This window comes from Bubalus kerabau, chromosome 3, assembly GCF_029407905.1.
Source record: "Bubalus kerabau isolate K-KA32 ecotype Philippines breed swamp buffalo chromosome 3, PCC_UOA_SB_1v2, whole genome shotgun sequence".
NCBI classification, from domain to species: Eukaryota; Metazoa; Chordata; class Mammalia; order Artiodactyla; family Bovidae; genus Bubalus; species Bubalus kerabau.
In genome coordinates, this window is record NC_073626.1 from 92696265 (window position 1) to 92716371 (window position 20107).

A 20107-nucleotide genomic window follows, 5' to 3' on the forward strand; every position below is an offset into this window, starting at 1 on the left:
GTGGGTTGCCATTTCCTTCACCAATGCATGAAAGTAAAAAGTGAAAGTGAAGTCAGTCAGTTGTGTCCAGCTCTTTGCAACCCCATGGACTACAGCCTACCAGGCTCGTCCACCCATGGGATTTTCCAGGCAAGAGTACTGGAGTGGGGTGCCATTGCCTTCTCCCATGTCCTCGACTAGCTAATCTCAACTTTGCCTGTGGTTCCTCTTCTTTTTTTCCTGAATCCTAAAGGATAAATGAGTAGCTCAAGGCCTATGAGATTCTGGATTCAGATTCTTATCTTTGATCTTTTTGTTTGGTTATGCATTCTAGAAAAGATTCTGCAGTGGCATCAATGTAGATCTCTGATTACAGAGACTCTTCAGAACCAGGGCCATCTGCTGCCTGTACTCTACCTGTGAGGGCTGGGGAGTGCTCTGGGGGAGTTTGGGAGGACTCACTAGGCTGGTCAGCCCTGCTCAATGAGGGCCCTGAACAGTCCCTGAATTACAGTCTTGCCTAACATTGCACGAGAGATAGGGATGAAGACCATCCCCAAGAAAAAGAAATGCAAAAAGGCAAAATGGTTGCCTGACAAGGCCTTAAAAATAGCTGAGAAAAGAAGAGAAGCAAAAAGGAAAGGAGAAAAGGAAAGATATACCCATTTGAATGCAGAGTTCCAAGGAATAGCCAGGAGAGATAAGAAAGCCTTCCTCAGCTATCAATGCAAAGAAATAGAGGAAAACAATAGAATGGGAAAGACTAGAGAACTCTTCAAGAAAATTAGAGATACCAGGGGAACATTTCTTGCAAAGATGGGCTCAATAAAGGACAGAAATGGTATGGACCTAACAGAAGCAGATGATATTAAGAAGAGGTGGCAAGAATACACAGAAGAACTGTACAAAAAAGATCTTCATGACCCAGATAACCACGATGGTGTGATCACTCACCTGGAGCCAGACATCCTAGAATGTGAAGTCAAGTGGGCCTTAGGAAGCATCACTACGAACAAAGCTAGTGGTGGTAATGGAATTCCAGTTGAGCTATTTCAGATCCTAAAAGATGATGCTGTGAAAGTGCTGCACTCAATATGTCAGCAAATTTGGAAAACTCATCAGTGGCCACAGGACTGGAAATGTTCAGTTTTCATGCCAATCCTAAAGAAAGGCAATGCCAAAGAATACTCAAACTACCACACGATTGTACTCATCTCAGATGCTACTAAAGTAATGCTCAAAATTCTCCAAGCCAGGCTTCAGCAATACATGAACCATGAACTTCCAGATGTTCAAGCTGGTTTTAGAAAAGGCAGAGGAACCAGAGATCAAATTGCCAACATCTGTTGGATCATTGATAAAGCAAGAGAGTTCCAGAAAAACGTATATTTCTGCTTTATTGACTATGCCAAAGCCTTTGACTGTGTGGATCACAATAAACTGTGGAAAATTCTGAAAGAGATGGGAATACTATCTGCCTGTCTCTTGAGAAACCTGTATGCAGGTCAGGAAGCAACAGTTAGAACTGGACATGGAACAACAGACTGTTTCCAAATAGGAAAAGGAGTACGTCAAGGCTGTATATTGTCACCCTTCTTATTTAACTTATATGCAGAGTACATCATGAGAAATGCTGGTCTGGAAGAAGCACAAGCCTGAATCAAGATTGCGGGGAGAAACATCAATAAGCTCAGATATGCAGATAACACCACCCTTATGGCAGAAAGTGAAGAAGAACTGAAGAGCCTCTTGATGAACGTGAAAGAGGAGAGTGAAAAAGTTGGCTTAAAGCTCAACTTTCAGAAAATGAAGATCATGGCATCTGATCCCATCACTTCATGGCAAATAGATGGGGAAAGAGTGGAAACAGTGGCTAACTTTATTTTGGGGGGCTCCAAAATGACTGCATGCAGATGGTGATTGCAGCCATGAGATTAAAAGACACTTACTGCTTGGAAAAAAAGTTATGACCAGCCTAGACAGCATATTAAAAAGCAGAGACATTACTTTGTCAGCAAAGGTCTGTCTAGACAAGGCTATGGTTTTTCCAGTAGTCATGTATGGATGTAAGAGTTGGACTATAAAGAAAGCTGAGTGCCGAAGAATTGATGCTTTTGAACTGCGGTGTTGGAGAAGACTCTTGAGAGTCCCTTGGACTGCAAGGAGATCCAACCAGTCCATCCTAAAGGAGATCAGTCCTGGGTGCTCATTGGAAGGGCAGATGTTGAAGCTGAAACTCCAATACTTTGGCCACCTGATATGAAGAGCTGACTCATTTGCAAAGCCCCTGGTGCTGGGAAAGATTGAGGGCAGGAGGAGAAGGGGACGACAGAGGGTAAGATGGTTGGATGGCGTCACCGACTTGATGGACATGAGTTTGATTGAACTCTGGGAGTTGGTGATGGACAGGGAGGCCTGGCGTGCTGTAGTTCATGGGGTCACAAAGAGTTGGACACAACTGAGCAACTGAACTGAACTGAACTAAAGCTGGTGCAGGACCCTGAATTTCCTTAAACTCCCCACACGGTCAGGTGCACTTTAAGGCCACTGAATTTATCCTTAGATGAGTCTATTTCTAACTCCATTCAAATAGATCTTTCTGCTTCTTTCCAAACTCAGAAATCAGCCCTCCATTATTGCTGCTCTAAGTGTGGGTCATAGACACTACCATCCATAGGGAGACAGGGACAGAAATTGAGAACACATGTTTGAAACTTCACAGCAGCTTGCCAGAGTAATTGTTAATTTGTTGTTTACTTCATATATATGAGTGTTCAAATAGACACATACCCACATATATGTAATTATGTATATATCTAGATATATGTATATATAATTGTGTATATAGTTATATATTTTTCCAATTTTGTTTTTAGGTAATTCATTTTTATTATCATTCATAAAGGGGTCCACAACAATGTTAATTAGGAAAAAGAATGTCCTTCTGTGATAGTTTGGGAATATACCCTCTACTGAATAGTGGCAAGTAATTAAAATGTACCTAGCTGGAGTTTTTCAGAGTTGTGACCCCTCAGTGTGTCATTGAAACAGTTTAGTGGGATTATATTGCAAAAAGTTAGAAACTGGTGGAATGAAATGATGGACATAGGAGTGCTCATTGTACTATTATTTCAAATTTGATATGTATTTGGAAAAGATTAAACTAAAATAAAGATGTAGCCAAAACAAAAAATTAGCAGCTTCTTACCTGTTGCCTTTTGTGCCCCTGCCAGCCTGGCTCTTATTAAGCCATGTCTCTCTTTGAGGCGAAGAATCCGAACTTTTGGAAACTGAGACATGTATTTATCCAAGTTATCTTTTAGGTAGTCTATATCAGGGAGAAATTAGACAAGGAAATACTTTAAAAATAAGATCTGGATCAAATAAGACCAGATCAAATACCCAAAACTATGATATTTACCATAGTCACTATATTTTATCCTTTGAGCCATGATGTCATTTTCTTAAATGGATTTTTGTCTGGGTTCAGTACTCTTAAGTTTCTGTTTTCCTAAAACTCAAATCCACCTTTCAGTGTAGGTGAGTTACCAAGAGAAGGGCTCACTTTTTCTGAGCATTTGTCAGGACAGGTACAAATTTACCTTAAAATAAATGAAGCTCGGTTTCTGCACAAACTTTTCCCCTTGTAAAGGCCTCTTCTAAGACCTAGGAGAGAGGCCATGCATTGTATGCAAATTGAAAAATTTGCAAAAGAAAGATATTGCAACTGCAATTGGCTAAGACCACTGCCACTTCCTACTATGACACCCTCTCCATCACACCTCTGCTTTCTTGCTCTTTGTGGGGGGGGTGGTATATTTATGTAGCTTACAGTTACTTCTATGTATGATTAAGGTATTGACATATCCCAGGTAGGAATGGCTTCTGTGAATACTTCTGCTGCTCGCTTTCCTACCAATTGTGTCATCTTTCTCTTAAAGAGGACTTCATAGATCCTTCACACACTCCAGTGTTCTTGCCTGGAGAAGCCCAGGGACGGGGGAGCCTGGTGGGCTGCCGTCTATGGGATCGCACAGAGTCGGACACGACTGAAGTGACTTAGCAGCAGTAGCAGCAGCATAGATCCTCAGGGCCACAAAATCTGAATAGGCCATTCCTAAAGGGACTGTTACCTGCTTGGTAACTAGATTCTATTTCTGTTGATGCTTTCAAGACTACTTCTCAACATTTTCAACCAGTTTTCCTTACATATCTCCCTGCTCCTGGAGCTCAGTGTGACCCTGGTAGGCACTCTAAGAGAGAGAGGTGAGAACTGGCTCATGTCCTTGTTGTCATGACCAAGGCTAAAGTGTTCTATTAAGGTTGCTGTCTCTTTGCTACTTTTTAGTTTTTCTGAAGTGGGTTGCATTTGGGGATTTTTGTAATGTGGTCTAGGACCTTTGGCAGTCATGGGACCACTTACATACCCAGTTTTTTACAGTCCAAAGAGAGAGATTCTTCACTGTAATAAACAAAAAAGTAAAGACAGTGGTGAATTCTGCCTTTGAACTCTGTTGGAACCTCATTTTTCTGGTCCCATTGGCAACCTGTCTTCTCAACTCTTAGCTGAACATACAATAAAGCAGAAGCCATAGGGCTTACATTTCATTGTCTTCTATAACTAACTCTGTTTATTGTGGCATCTTTGCTTGTTAGATTTCATAAAAAGGCATTTATGCAATTGTAGAGAACATCTTCTGGTCTCCAGGACCTCAAAGTACCCATCTCCAAAGACCTGTAATTAGAAAATCACTCCTACACAGCAGAGAAGTCACAGCTGAAGGAGAGTCTGCGGTGACTAGCTGGACAAGGCCATGGGTGGTTGAGATGACTTTCTGTAATTCACAGATGTTTGGACTTATGCCTCTAAGCCACAGTATCAAACAATGATTGGGCATTTATAAATTATTCATTCTTTATCAAATTATCCTGTAATTTTTGTATCCGAATTGTTATTGCCTCGAATCAAATGATTTTCCAGGGAGTAGTTTTCTTACCTTTGGTGCTGAAGTCATCCACCAGTAGAATCTCCTTGATGAGGTGGGGAGGAGAGCGGTTGAGGACGCTATGTACAGACCTCAGGAGAGTGGACCACACCTCGTCCACAAAGCACATGATGACACTGGTCGTTGGGAGGTTATTGTGAACAAGTTGCTCTGCACACCTGGGCCAGAATACAAGCAGAGCACAGAAAGTGTGCCAACAAGATCCACAAGGTGTAAGAGGAAGAGACAGCAGAAATGGAGCACTCTCTCTCTCTCTCTGAGGACACAGAGAGAGATGACTGTCTATAAGTTGAGGAAAGAGGCCTCACAGAAACCCAACCCGCTGGTGCCCTTCCAGACTCTAGAACTATGAGAAAATAAATGTTTCTTGTTGTAAGTCCTCTAAGAAAAATCCACAAGGTGCAATTGTGTGTAAATACACATACACTCAAGTTATCTATCAATCATCTATTTACTTACCTATCTATCCATCCATCCATCTATCATCTATCTATTTCTTTGTTTATCTATCACCTGTCTTGGAGAAGGGCATGACAACCCACTCCAGTATTCTTGCCTGGAGAATTCCACAGACAGAGGAGCATGGCTGGCCTGTGTCCATAGGGTTGCAAAAAGTCCGACATGACTGAAGTGACTTAGCATGCACACATCGTCTATCTATCTATCCATCTATCTATATGATGATTTTCTTGTGCACTTTTGTTGGAGAGAGTTATAAATAAAATAAAGAGCAGAGGAAGGATATTTGTTTTTGTTTAGTTGCTAAGTTATTTCTGTCTTTTTGGCAACCCCATGGACTGTAGCCCACCAGGCTCCTATGTCCATGGGATTTCTCAGGCAAGAATACTGAAGTGGGTAGCCATTTGCTCTTCCAGGGGATCTTCTCGACTGAGGGATCTAACCTGTTGCTTCCTGCATGTTGACAGGTCCAATGACAATTGTTGCTAAGAGGGCTAACCATGCAAGACATGAGAACTTCCTGTGAAGACATCACCCTGTAGTGGAAAGGACACTGGCTTTATAGGTGGTTAAGACACTATTTTGAAGCTCACCACCAAAAATTTTCAAATTGTCGTCTAGATTCTTTACTTAATCCTTCTGTGCCTCAGTTTCCTCATATGTAAAATGAGGTAACATACCTTATTGAAAAGAGATTTACAGCTTAGTGAGAATGCACGTAAATAAAATATCTAGCACAGTTTCTGGGCCGAGGAATTCACCAAATGGTAGCTACTGCTTTCCCAATTAGGTTATAGACCACAAGAGAACATTCCTATTCTCTTACTTAATGTTACTTAATTAACATTAATTCACTTAATGCTACAAAGCAGTTTATGATTGCCTTCTCAATTGGCCTTCTGCCAAGCGCCAAAGGAAATATTCTTTCCCACTGCAAGTGAATGTATTTATGGATATATATGATATGTATTATATACCACTTAAACTCTTAAATAGATAGCTTCCGTATCTATTTCAGGGATCCTTGCTGAGACTCTTTGTGCTCCAGGGTAGCCACAGTTGAAATCATTTTACTGGCATGGAAATGAGAACATGACTATAGTGGGAGTTGGTATTCAGGTGGGTTGTAATTGGTCTTGGGTTTTCTCCATACCCTGAAGTAAATCAAGCCTCACTGCTGGCAGTCTTCCATCTCCTGCCTGGGTAACTCTTCACATGATGGTACCCCATGGGCACTCACAAAGAGTATTTGCCATTTTTCTAACTCAGATACTCTCTGTAATGTAATAATTAAATTATGATGATCATAAATAAATATTATCAGCCTTCTGCATTATTTCATTTTAAACCTCAAACCAACAGCATCTCTTCTTCCCTCTTTATAGAAGAATAATTAAAATCATGGGGAGACTATGCCATGATTATACTGCTAGTCAATGGTGGAGTTGGGACTCAAGCTCTGGTCCAGTTTGGCTCCTGTAATAGCTATTCAGGAAGTTGTAAGTCCACAAGAATAAAAGCAGCTGGCAGTAGAGGTGGCATTTTGTGGAAGCAGGCATTTCTGTGAGACAACATAATGGCACTGTGCTTAGTCCACAAATAAAACAATATATGAGTAAAAACCATAGAAAAAACACATTTGCATGGCACTTTACTGCATGGTAAAGTACCATTTGCATGGTAAAATACTATTATGTACATAAATTCAATCTTTTTAACAACTACTTGAAATGCATACTATTATGTTGTTCTTCAAATACAGCAGACTGAAGCTTGAGAAGTTAAATGACCTACCCAGCACCATTCATTAGGAAGGCTGTGCATGGAAATGTGAACAGATAGTTTAATCCAGATCTAGGGATCATCAGAGAAAATGAGGTAGAAACAAAAGCGGTGGAAGATTTTGAAGGTACTAGTGTAGTCTGGTTAAATGGTCCACCTTAGGCTCTAAGTTGGGTAAGGGAAAGTAAAGCGAAGAGGAGTTGATTAGCCTGAATGAAAGAAGAGTATAGAAAACATCAATGACCTTCTGTGACTCCCTCATCTCTAATTTTATAGTGTAAATGAATGGGAAATACTCATTTCACACCTAAATATTCTTCACAACATTTGTCCCTGAAAAAAATAAATCAGTTCTAAAAAGGAAGGGTCAGCTGCATAAATTCTGCCTGAGCTATGTGAATCAACAAGCCTTAGTTGTGAAGTCCCAAAGTTGTCTTATCATTAAAATGCGGTTGACTTCAGAAACATCTAGTTGCAAATGAAAATACATTGGGGAGAATTAAGCAAGCAGGCTAAAGTTGATGGATCTTTTCACAGTATAATTCAATAGAGTTTTGGTCTCTTTTAGAAGAAAGTTCTAGGAGGTAATGTGAGCCACTCTGAAATTACAGGTTGACAGAACCCTCAGAAATTTGAGAGGTTTGGGAAAGGCAGCACTCTTCACCAAATAATCTGTCCCTCCTCACCTCTCAACCTTACTTAGGTGATGCTTTAATTTCCCCATCAGGACTGATCATGAAGAATTTCACTAGATGAATATGTAGATTTCTATCCCAGGAGATGGCACCCCTGCCAGTTATGAACAAATACATATTTTAGACGCATTTGGGGAATTACATTGAGGGTGATCCTGTGGAAGATTATGTTTACAGGTCATACGGTGCCTAGAAAAGAGGGTGACATTAAAGATGGGAAGAGGGACACAGAAGGCGATGTGGGGGGTTTCAAATACAAAGCTTTGTAGTGTGTCTTGGTTCGGGTGGCTGAGATGCTTGGCCACTCTACATATAAAGCTACCTGGTTTTCTGCATCACTAAACAGGTTAAACATGTTTCCAGGTGTCTAGAAAACCCAGCATGCTTGTTTTGTTGAAAGGCACAGTGTGTCAAACTGGAAAGTCTTTTGGTCTTATTAACTCTTACAAAATTCTTACCCACTGACTGTCATCAACTTCCCCTAGGTGGTGAAACTATTTAAATGTTATCTGACACTGACCCAACTGAAGCAAATTTCCTTTCCTCCAATTTGCCCATTGGAAACCTTTCTGCTATATTGGAAGGAAGAGTTGCAGCTCAGGTAAAGTCTAAGTTAATACAAGATACTTCTGAGTTTAAAAGCTTTTTTGAGGTTAAGAAATCATATTTGTATCCTATATGCCCATGCATGGCACAAGTGAGGTATTTAGAGTCTACAGACCTTGTGCTATACTTACAAACTAACCCAAAGATTACTATAGTCAATTCAAGTACTAAAAACAAATGGAGACTAATGTGGGGACTCCACTGTCCTGCCCATGTGGATACACTACTCTGGTGAGACAGACACACCCTGAACTTGAGGAAGATGACAAGGAACTCAAGATTTAGACCTTTCTGATCCTGACTGCATGACTATGGGCAAGTCAGAACTTTTCAGAACCTCAGTTTCCTCATTTTCAGGGTGAAATAATAGTGCCTTCATCACAGACTGTCTGTAAAAATTTGATGAGACAATGGAGATAAAAATACTTTGTAAACTCCATGGTAAAAAGAAAAAACAAAAACGGCAAGGTCATATGATTATCCACAAAACACATGCACACATTTTGACTGGGTGCACTGCCCTTTTCCCAGGCAGTCCTTTAATCCAAATCCATCGAGGACTCGTCATTTACCAAGAGACTCAGAAAGTGATGTGTTTTGCCTTCTTGCCTTGTGTGTGCTGACGGCTCAGCCACTAAACTGCTTTGAATGTATCCTATCGAATAAAGAAGTTTTCAAATCAGATGATTGAGAGGATGATAATATTCCCTCATGTCTATGAATTTTTCATTTTTATTCCAAAACAGTCAAAATGGACTATGTGGGTCAAGTCTCAGTGTTCGCAGGTTTGAACAGAAGGTTGAGGAGAATATTCTCTCAGCTTCTATTTGCAATTCAACTACTGCCTCAGTGTGAGCGTTCTGGGGCCTTCCCTCCCCAAGCTCTGGTATCTTCGGGAGGATCAGAGAGAGAATAGAGCATCTATCTGAGGAGCTCTGTCCAGAATTATATTCTTTTCTGTAAGACCTTAGAATTATTCGGCTTCTTCTATTCTTCTCACTGATAAGGGGGTATAGTTGTTCTATAAAACTTTTACTTTTAGGTTTTGTTCTTTCAAGGGTAGGCTGTGCTGTGCTTAGTCACTTAGTTGTGTCCAACTCTTTGTGACCCCATGATCTTTAGCCCACCAGGCTCCTCTGTCTATGGGTTTCTCTAAGCAAGAATATTGGAGTGCTTTGCCATGCCCTCTTCCAGGGGATCTTCACAACCCAGGGATAGAACCCAGGTCTCCCACATTGCGGGCAGTTTCTTTACCGTCTGAGCCACCAGGGAAGCCCAGCCCTGACATTTAATCAGAATCACCTGTGATTACTAACCGAGAAGATTTTAGTCACACTCCAAAGGCAGAATCTGTAGTCCTGAGGCAACTGTCTACCTGTCAAAGCTACTGGACTCAGGCTTAGAAATAGAAGCCACCAGCCACAGCATTCACCACTTTGACAATAGTCTATTGAGCAGGCAGCTGTCAGAGTGGGGATGGATGGGAGGGGGGAAAGCAAGATGTGGCGTGATGTGACAGAAATAGTTCTAGGTTGAGGTTAGAGCACTGTGAAGGTAGTTCTGTCTCTCCTGGAGGGTCCTGGGACCTTGGGCAAGTCATTCCCTCCTCAGCCTTCTCTGTAATGTAAGGGGTGGGATTAGAGATCTTTTGAAGGAAGTTTTATCTAATGTTAATATTCCGTAATGCTCTATGCAATTTTAGCCTCATTCACCCATTAGTGCTTCCCTCTGGGTCAGAAGACATCTGAGAAAAGGTAAATTAAATTGTTGTTTTGGGTTTTAAGTTTTTGGGTATTTTCCCATTGGTCCTTGAAGCACTTTAACAAGGTCCTACTTGGTCTGGACTCATGCTTATTTCTATGGTCTCATATCCACCCTCTCTGCTCTCCCCAATCTCAGATCAGATTTCCCTGTTTCTCAATGGATCACTCTTTTTACCCCCTCCCCCTATGTCTTTAACTCCCTTCAGTTTGCAGCTCAAACACTTGTGCCCTCTCTCAGGCCAGGCTCAGCCTTTCTCATCCTTGCCCGAGTAGTTCACTCTATTTCCAAGGAACATTTTGTTCTATTTGCCTTGAAGGCAGGATCTATGCTCAGATGTAAGATGGCAGAGTAGAAAGGAGCTCAGAGATATTTGTTCACTGCTAAGCTGTGGTTGTTGGGCAGTTTTAAGAATCATCTTTGCTTAATGCTGAATAGAAGATGATTTCCTATAAATTTTCTCCCTGACAAGATAACTGATGTGCAAAACTAATTCTCCTCAAATACCTCTGACTCTATTCCCCACTCCCTCCCGAGTATAAGGAAGACAGCTGTTTTAATTTCTGCTCAAATCATATGATTATAGGGAAACAAAGGAGAGAGGAGCTGTATCCAATGGAAAGAGTATTAGAACTGGACAGAAAACTTTCTTTTGAACTGCGAATCTGCTCTTAGGTTGCTGGGACAGCAGATTTATCATTTATTCTTTCAGAGTCTCACTTTTCTGACCTGTAAATCACATATGAAAGTATGTCTTTCATTGTGTGACTGTGAGGATTGGTTATAAACACACACATATAAAACACACAAATGCACACACACACACACACTCACTACATGGAGCATAATAGGCACCATTTGAGGCTCAGCAAGGGAGAGATCCCTTATTGAGAGAGACCTGGACAACCTTGGGAGAGGTGGAGATAGGATGGTTGCCATGAGGGCAGAGCAGGTGTCGATGTGAGAGCCAGCCTGGGGTATAGAATTACTGCTGAGTGAGGAAGACTAAGGGTTGGATCCCAACCTTGCCATGCATGAGCTGTGAGTCCCTGGGCAAGTTACCTTTCTCTGTGCTTTGTTCGCTCATCTGTATCGCTTTATCAATCTGGTATGGCTGTTTTAAGGATCAGATGAGATGATGTACATGGAAGATAAAAGGTCCCAACTGCCCAGGTTATGACAAGCAGTGAGCAAACAGATGTGGAATAGAATGAACTGCCCCAACAACCTTACCTACCGCCATCTGAGACCTCAGCCTCCTCTCTAAGTCTCAGCTTCTCTTTCGGTGAAGCTGGGATGGTGACAGTACCTGTCTTGAGGGATGGGTTTAAGGAACAAATGAGAAGGCAACTAGTACAGCCCTTTGTGAATACTCTGCTTCTCTCTCTATAGCTCCTTCTCACACATATCCATACACTAATGTTTTAGAAGTGGGGCCAATTTAGAAGGTATTTTAGTGTAGAATAATATAGATTGTTTTTTTTTTTAACATAGAGGAGATTCTAAAATGCTCCCTTCCTTCTGAAAGCAAACAACAAAACAGACCTTCTAAATATTGCTACTTTTCCCCAATTTTCTGAGCCTTGACCTAAAACTGTTCTCTTCTGAGGAAACTCTGCTCTGAATGGTTCATCCAGAACAGCCCAAAAGAAAGCTATTTTATGGGACAAGAGTACTCACTGCAATATCACTGTAAGAATTTGATGAATTATTTTACGATGGTTAAATTGGGCCTTGGATGAGGTCTGTACAAAGAAGTGTTCACAGGTTCAAATTTCTACATTTACTAATTCCTTTCTCCCATAAATATTTCTAGGTCTTTGGCTGTATTTAGAAGACAAAGTCATTGATTTGCTTTACCATTTCTCAGTTTTACATTAATTAGTCATTTCTTACCTGTTTTCTTCTCTTCAAGTCAGTAGCAGAAGTGTGTTTTATACCTTCTGATCATTTCTGTCCTTATCACCCCACTTGTGAGGAGAGTGTGATAACTAAAAACATCAAAAACTCTATAGTCATCTTTTGGCCACATTTACCCTTTGTTTTGTTATGGTCTATCTTGCACCTTTTAAACAAATTCTGCTGTGTATTTCCAGCTTTCAGATATAGCTTTTTAGTGAAATGGCACACTGCCCTCTAACATGCACAAACACACAAATGTGCATGAACGTGTACACACATGCACAATTCAAAAGCAACACACAACATTGCTTTGTGTACATTTATAGAAGAAAAAGCAGGAAACAACCTATTAAAATCCATCTTCTGAGATTTTCTCCCCTTCTGCCCTTGTTTGGTTTCTTAGGGAGATCTCATAGCTTTTCTAGTCAGTTTTAGATAATGTTTTCCTATCACTGAAATCACAAAAGCCATCTCATCTCACCCACTGAAATATTAATCCAATGTAAAACTAAGGATATTGAACTTCATTTCACTGTTCAGTTTCTTTTTCTTTCAGCCTGATACACACATCTAGAAGCCTGAAGTACGGAAAGCTCTGGAATCAGTGTATTTTCTCTCTTTGAGCTCCTCCTCCAGCAATTCATTATTTGTGGTTTTGGACCTCACTAGGATTGGAAGAACAGGGCAGATAGAAATTAAGGATCTAGAAAGGTTCTTCTTTTCCCTCAGTAAATTAGACTGGTCTGTGGCAAATGCACGGTGCTATCTTTTGCTTTTCATATGTGCCAAAAGAAAACTCTCTTTAGCTGTGTAGGAAGGAATCAAATTATTGGTTGACAGTCCCAGCTCTAGGCTAAGAGAATAGGCCCATTTTAATTGCTTTATCGAGGGCTTGCCAGAATACTGTAGGAAAAGCAAAGCATTAAATTAAACAATCGACTACCGTCATGACCACGCAGGCACGCTGGAGGAGCACGCTGTAATCCTTACCGTCCTCTAGAAACTAAACGCTGGCAGCAAACGTGTCCTTGAGCCGTTTCTCTCTAAATGCAGATTCAGGAAGTGCACTCCTAAAATAGGTTCCTTTGTGGAGTTTCATCTTCCCTCCAGCTGCAGGCCACAGGACAGACCTCTCTAAGGAGAATTGGCTTGCCTTTCCAGTAGGCAGGACTCTTATCTTAGTAAATCTTGTGTGGGTATATTGATTATTGCTGGCTAAACCAAGCTTCAATACGAGTAGGAACTGCAAGGATTATCTTTTTATAAAGAAAGGGTTAAATATGGAAATGTGAAATGACTGTCAAAAAAGTATTTTATTTGAAGCATATTTTATAGGCAAAAATTCTAGGCAAAAATGAAATTGCATTTTACTTATGGGCAGAAAGCTTTCTTATGAATGAAGCAAGGAGATTTTCATCTATTGAAAATCAAAACATTAAAATGCATGACAAACAACAACAGCAATATGGATTAATGAATAAACATGACTTAATGAATAGATCATAGTGTTAGAAGAGGACATATTTACCTTAAACAAGACACTAACATATCTATATATCCAAAATGAAAATTTAGGAAGTTACTATTAAGTCATTATTACTAATTTGTAAAGTGACTTCTCACAACCTAATTTGAATAGGTATCTGTCATTCATTTTTTTTTTTAAACAGTGTCAATTTTCAAAAATCATTTAAGAGAAACTTGTCTTTAAAACCATATTGCATAAACGTGAATCTTTTGAGTGCCCAGCCCTGAGCTCAGTTCCGTTGTTTAGTCCCTAAGTCGTGTCTGACTCTTTTGAGATCCCATGGATGGAGCCCTCCAGGTTCCTTCTGTCCATGGGATTTCCCAGGCAAGAACACTGGAGTGCATTTCCATTTCCTCCTCCAGGGGATCTTCCCAACCTACGGATCAACCCCCCATCTCCTGCACTGGCAGGCGGGTTCTTCACCACTGGTGCTCTGTGCTAAGGGGACACAAAATGAAGTAAATGACAGCGTTTCTTCCTGAAGCTTTGAATTTCACTGACAAGGTGAAACAGATTCTCAAGGCTCTGGTTAGTGAAGAGCACATAGTAAGGAGTGTTTTAGTAACAACAAGAGCATTAAGGGTCATTGAAGTACAGAGGTTAAGTCAAATCATGGTACAGGTAGAAGTGAGATACAGTTAGATGGTAAGCAATGTCAGGTTAAGATGTTTGGGGGTGAAGACTGCAAGGTGAGGATAGTAGGAAGCTGTGGGAAGGGACCAGTTAAGAAAAACATCAGTGGGTAGTAATGAACTTGATGTGTAGAAAAAGATCATGAGACTAACTATCCTTATGCTAAAGGCCCACATTGGAGAGACTGGCACACACCATAAGTGATAGCCACAGGGCAAGGGGCAGAAATCTGGGTGGCACTAAAAAGGACAGTAAAGTAATGCTGATGACAGAAAGGGGTTTGTGCTTTTGAGAAAGGCCATTACTGCATCTCAACACCTTAGAATGGTTCTTTGGGACTCAGGAGAAAAGGAGGGAAGAGCAGGTTTTAAAAAGAGTCTGATTTTAGAACAAGAGCAGGAGATGTTGTCCTAGAAATCCTGCTTCTCTCTTCTTCTCCATGTTGCCCTCATCCTAGCATATCAGTTTAATTGACATTCTTAAGAACTAGTAACTACTTATTATCTTTACCAGGGGGGAACTAAATAGAAACAAACATACTAGCAAACCTATGGTTTTTAATCCTTGTTTTGATTCAATGTATATTCAATAGCCAGTTATGATACAGATTCGGAGGAAATGAAAGAAGCAGTAAGGGAGATAGTCCCCAGATCTCTTAAACTTTAAAGGGCTCCATGGATTGTTACTGCAACTAATTTTAAGCCCAGTTCTTCTGCATTCTTATAGATTTCTTTCTTTTATCTTCTCCCCCCTCTCTTTCACATACACATACATATATTCTTACTATATTATATAGCAATTTCCCCCATGCAGACTTTTAAAAATTATTATCTCAAAAAATCTTGTAAGTGTGTACTTACAAGCATCTCATATAGCTTTTGAGCAAAGCTGGAAAAAAATAAAATAAAAATAAGAAAACTTTAAATCATGCCAACCTGAAGAATCAAATGTTTTTCACCAACCTTTTCACCAACACCAAATGTATTTCCTTCCAACCTTTATCCATTTGAATACATAATTTGCACATACTTGTAGTCAGTGTTTGGATAAAAGAAAAGAAAAATAATCTATTCTCTTTCCTGTAAGAATGGCACAAAAGGGGCTCTGTACATAGAGCCCCTGTTGGTTAAACTGTCACCTCCATCCTGTTGGAAGAGTAGAGCATCAGATAGGCGGCTTGCTAGGGGCACCTATATTTAGCCAAGGTAGGTTGTGTGATAAGAGTGAGGGGCCCTGGCCACACGCTGTCTGACTCATGCTCTCAAGCACACGTGTCACTTTCTCCTACAGTTGGGACAGCCTCCTTCAGAAAAGACAGCCTGACTGTGACTTTCCTGGGCAGCAACCCTTAGCTTCCGGAGATCAAATTTTAGAAAATAACGAGCACTGGAAGCCATTGAGCTTCCAATAAATCACATGGACGATAACATCATTATTGCTTGCTTTGGCTCTCATACAATTGCCCTTTCTCTGGTTTGTAACTGAAGCCTGGACTTCTGTGCAGTGTCTGATTTTTTTCCCCAAGCTCCATAGCAGTCTGCCAGACCACAGAAGGGATATTAAAATAAAGCTACTTTACTACTGGCATTTTGTATTGAAAGTTGCCATGGGTAGTATATGGCCATATAGTATATGCAAACATAGGGTATGTATAGTAATATGCCATTCATAGTGGCATATATAGTATATGCTGTATACTGGCATATTTGAATATGCCATATGAAATGTATATATGTAGTAATTTAGTGATATGTGTGTGTGTTCAGTTGCTCAGTTGTGTCCAACTCTTTGGGGCCCCATGGACTGTAGCCCACCAGGCTCTTCTGTCCATGAGATTTCCCAGGTAGGAATCCTGGAGTGGGTAGCCATTTCCTACTCCAGGGAACTTCCTGACCTAGGGATCAAACCTGCCTTTTCTGTGTCTCCTGCGTTGGCAGGCAGATTCTTTATCACTGTGCCACATGTGAAGCCCCAGTATAGTGATATAGTGTATCATAAATATATGTGATATATTTGACATGTGATATACAGAATTTCAGATCAGAGCTGGTCCAACATATTTTGGGGGATTTTTTTTTTTGTAGTAATTAGCAAGAGATGGGCGATCAATAGCACAACATAATTTTGAGCATGTATTTTAATCATTTCTCTACTACTAGCTCTATGGACACAATACAGCCTCCCAGGGCCTCAGTTTCTTTATTTTTATTTTGGGATGTTAGGTTTATTTGTGTTCTCCTAAAGGTTGTGAGTTTCATCAGGGAGAGGAACATGAATGGCAGAGTGCTTATTCTAAACAGGTGATTAATGCATGGCCAATAGACGTCTGTCAATGGCTAAGAGCTGAAAATGATTAACATCACAATTACAAGGCCCTTCTTACCAATATGAATACAGGCACATCTCTACTTGCCTTCTTCCTGCTGCTGCTGCTGCTAAGTCGCTTCAGTCGTGTCCGACTCTGTGCGACCCATGGACTGCAGCCTACCAGGCTTCTCCGTCCATGGGATTCTCCAGGCAAGAACACTGGAGTGGGTTGCCATTTCCTTCTCCAGCCTTCTTCCTAGTAACATTGATATCCAGATCACAAAGAAGAGTTGTTTACTTTTACATAGGCCAAACAAGGGCATTATTTACACACTACATATTGTAAGTCTGAATCTTGACACTCCCTAATTTCAACTTCTTGGCAAACCTTGTTTGGCTCAGGAATTGAATATCAAGGCATGTATGGAGCTGTATTAACAATTAATGGGAACTAAACATGTGGCTACAACATATGGCTCATACCTTCATTTATGAGTGAGCCAAAAAGAGCCAGGAACCAACTATATTTGAATCAGATCAGGTTCTGTGATCTATCTTTTAGTTATAGGAATTTAATTCTTTAAAACGTAGTTCATTAAGACTCATTGGGCAGCGGTAGAGCTCGGTTACCTTGGGAAAGCGACATAGTTTCTGAGTGTTCTCATTTTCTCATTTGAACCCATAATATGTGCTACCTCCTTTGTATGGCTCTTATGAAGTTCATGTGATTTGTATACAGTTGCTTCATAAATAGTGAAACTCTAGAAATATAAAAACTATTCTTGTGTGTCTTGCAGGTGTTTGCTACTTATTAGCTGATTGACTTTTTCCAACATTATTATTCCTGCATCACTGAGCTCCTGAGCTATCTACCATCCTCATCTCTAAAGGCTATTAAATTCTAGGGAGTAGAGTCACTTCTTCACTTGCTATTATGATAATCATTACTCACAATTAGGCAGAATTCTGCTGCTTAAAATATGATTCCAGAGAGGCCTAGAAGGCTCCTTGTCCATGCTCCTTTTCCAAATAGACTCCTGACAAACTTGCTGGTAATAAAAAGTTCCAAAATTGAGAATTCACTTCATTGTCACTGTTTTAATGAAATTACATTTTAAGCTCTACCATTCATATACACCTTATTAGGAATTGAGCTCCTCTCATCATTTTAGCAGGTTTTCAATGCAGAAAAGGGAACAGAACCATGAGCTAACAGGGATAAGGGCCAAAGTCTCAGAGAAGTAAAGGAATAAAGAGAGTTCATTGGGTCTGCTGATGGCAGAACTTTTCTCTGGGAGGATGGTAGACTATCTGAACTCTGCCTAGTGATTACTGTTTCTCTAATTCTCTAGGCAACCAAAAATCTCACAGAATTATCTAGAAATAAATCTTTTATGTATAAGACCCAAAATACCTGGGGCTGAGGAGAGAGAAGAGAAATGGATCTTACCCAGCAGGTCTTGTGTCTTCAATGGCTCTGTCCACCGGGATCAAATCACTGAGGTAGACATTGAAATTTCCTTCTTTCCATCTTCTCTCCACCTCCTTCTCCTTTCCGTGGGGAACAACTACTGGACGTCCAAACTGACCTGGAGCTTTGGGGTCCCTTGGAGAAAGTGTCACGTCAATTCTTAACACACGGTGCATTCTGCCATCTTCAGGTGAAAGGGCTTTTGTCTGACTTTGGTTGAGTTGTGCAGGCCGGGTCTTGGCAGTTAAGTTGATCTTTACTAACTCCTGTCCCTCAGTTAAGGCTTGATTGGTTTGAGACACTGCTGCTCTCTGTAGAGCAAGTGAAGAGAAAGATGCCTCATTGCTCTTCATGTCAATGCGTTTCTCTTGGCTTTTGCCCAATACTATAGTAGATGTAGTTTTGGTGTTGGAATTGGGGGCCTCTCTGGTATCTGTCTTTAGCTCCTCCTCCTTGGTTATAATTACTACATGGCTTTCAGACAAATTGAGTTTCTTCCCACCAGCCACCTTGGCTCTGTCATCCTTCAGCAAGCCTCCCCACTGTATCTCATTAATAGATGGCTTCTTTAAGCGGTCTGAATTGGCAATGAACTTGGAAAAGGTAAGGTTCTTATTGGCTTTGTGTTTATTTGCATTCAGTTCTTTGCTCTGAGTCTCAGTTTTATTTAAGGCTATGGCTTCCCTGGGTCTTGGCACTGGTGGGCTGGCAGAGTAGTTCCTTTCATTTACTCCTGCCTGGTACCGCTGCTTTAATCTGTCATTACTAAGACTGGTAGTCACAGTGGGGTACCTCTCAGCTGCTTGCTTTGATGTGTCACTGTTGAGACCATGGCTCTTCGGGCCCTGCTTGTTTATACCGACAGGTCCTGTGTGCACAGATACTTTGGCCAGTGGAGTTCCCCTTGCTGCAATGAATGGAGTTTTCTCAAGTCCCTGAGGTGTCGTTTGCTTTGGTGTCATGGGGCGAGAGGAAACTGCAGGTCGGATGTCTCGCCCCTCTGTCTTCCACTTGGTAAAAGTCACTGGGTGAGTCTGCCTATACGCAGGATGCCACAAAGGCGCAACCTTGCCTCTTCCCGGGGCGTTCTGTACTTTTCTTTCCTTCTGGGTTTGGTCCAAATCATCCTCGACCTTGAGCTTACTCTCCTCAGTCTTCCTAAAGTTCTCTTTGCCCCACACGCCCTTCCCGTGTCCCTTCCGTGGGGGCTTCCTCTCTGTCCTGCTGCTGTCAAGGCTCTTCACCTGGTCTGACTGAACTCTGAACCCTACCCGCTCCCTCCGAACAATGTCTTCCTTCAGGATCTGAGTGTTGATCTCACTGAATGAGAGGCGGAGAGCTGCCATGTCAAAGAGCAGCCAGATGACAGAAGCTGCAAATATAAATGCCAGGACTCGCCCACTTCCTCGGAAAAACTTTCGGATCTTGTTCATGGTACAAAGGCTTCCCTTGCAGCCTGCCCTCCCTCTGAGCCTGCTTACCTTGAGTGGAGAGGGAGCTGAAGTAGTAGCAGTAGCAGTAGCTGCAGCAGCCAAGTTGCCAGAAAGCGCCCCCCTCCCGTGAACACAGCAGGAAGCAGCCGTCCAAGGGGAGAGCTCAGCTCCTACGGCTTGTCAGTCTCTGCCTGCGTGGCATTTCACAGCAGAGCATCCGTGCCTGCTCAGCTGGCCCCTGGTGAAGCCCTGCTCGATACTGCCCTTTGGTCACTCTGGGAGCAGTCGATTCCAGCCACCAGACAGTTCAACAGATCACTCATCTCATCTCCATAAGCCCATGTCCACCTTCCTACAAGCCCCAGGAAAGGTGGGGGCCCGGTTGGGGCTGCGGCTTCTCTCCTCCCAGTTCTCGGTCTGCACACTGTAACTCAACACCACTTCTCATAAGGAAAACATTTCAAGCCATTACCCAGAAAACTTCATTCAGCTCTCACCTTCCGTGTTATGTGAGAGTGTGTTTGTTTTCAGAGCAATTAAAGAAA

General features: G+C 41.4%; 1 protein-coding gene across 1 annotated transcript in view; it reads right to left on the reverse strand.

Moving 5' to 3' along the window:
* Positions 1 to 19562, reverse strand: part of GALNT5 (polypeptide N-acetylgalactosaminyltransferase 5) — a 41892-nt gene extending 22330 nt beyond the window's left edge. Inside the window, exons 1-3 of the mRNA XM_055574745.1 lie at positions 18109 to 19562; positions 4977 to 5143; positions 3188 to 3307 (exon numbers count right to left, since the gene is read on the reverse strand). Of these exons, the coding sequence (XP_055430720.1) occupies positions 3188 to 3307; positions 4977 to 5143; positions 18109 to 19562 (1741 nt within the window). The remainder of the gene's footprint in view (positions 1 to 3187; positions 3308 to 4976; positions 5144 to 18108) is intronic.
* Positions 19563 to 20107: the final 545 nt, after the last annotated feature.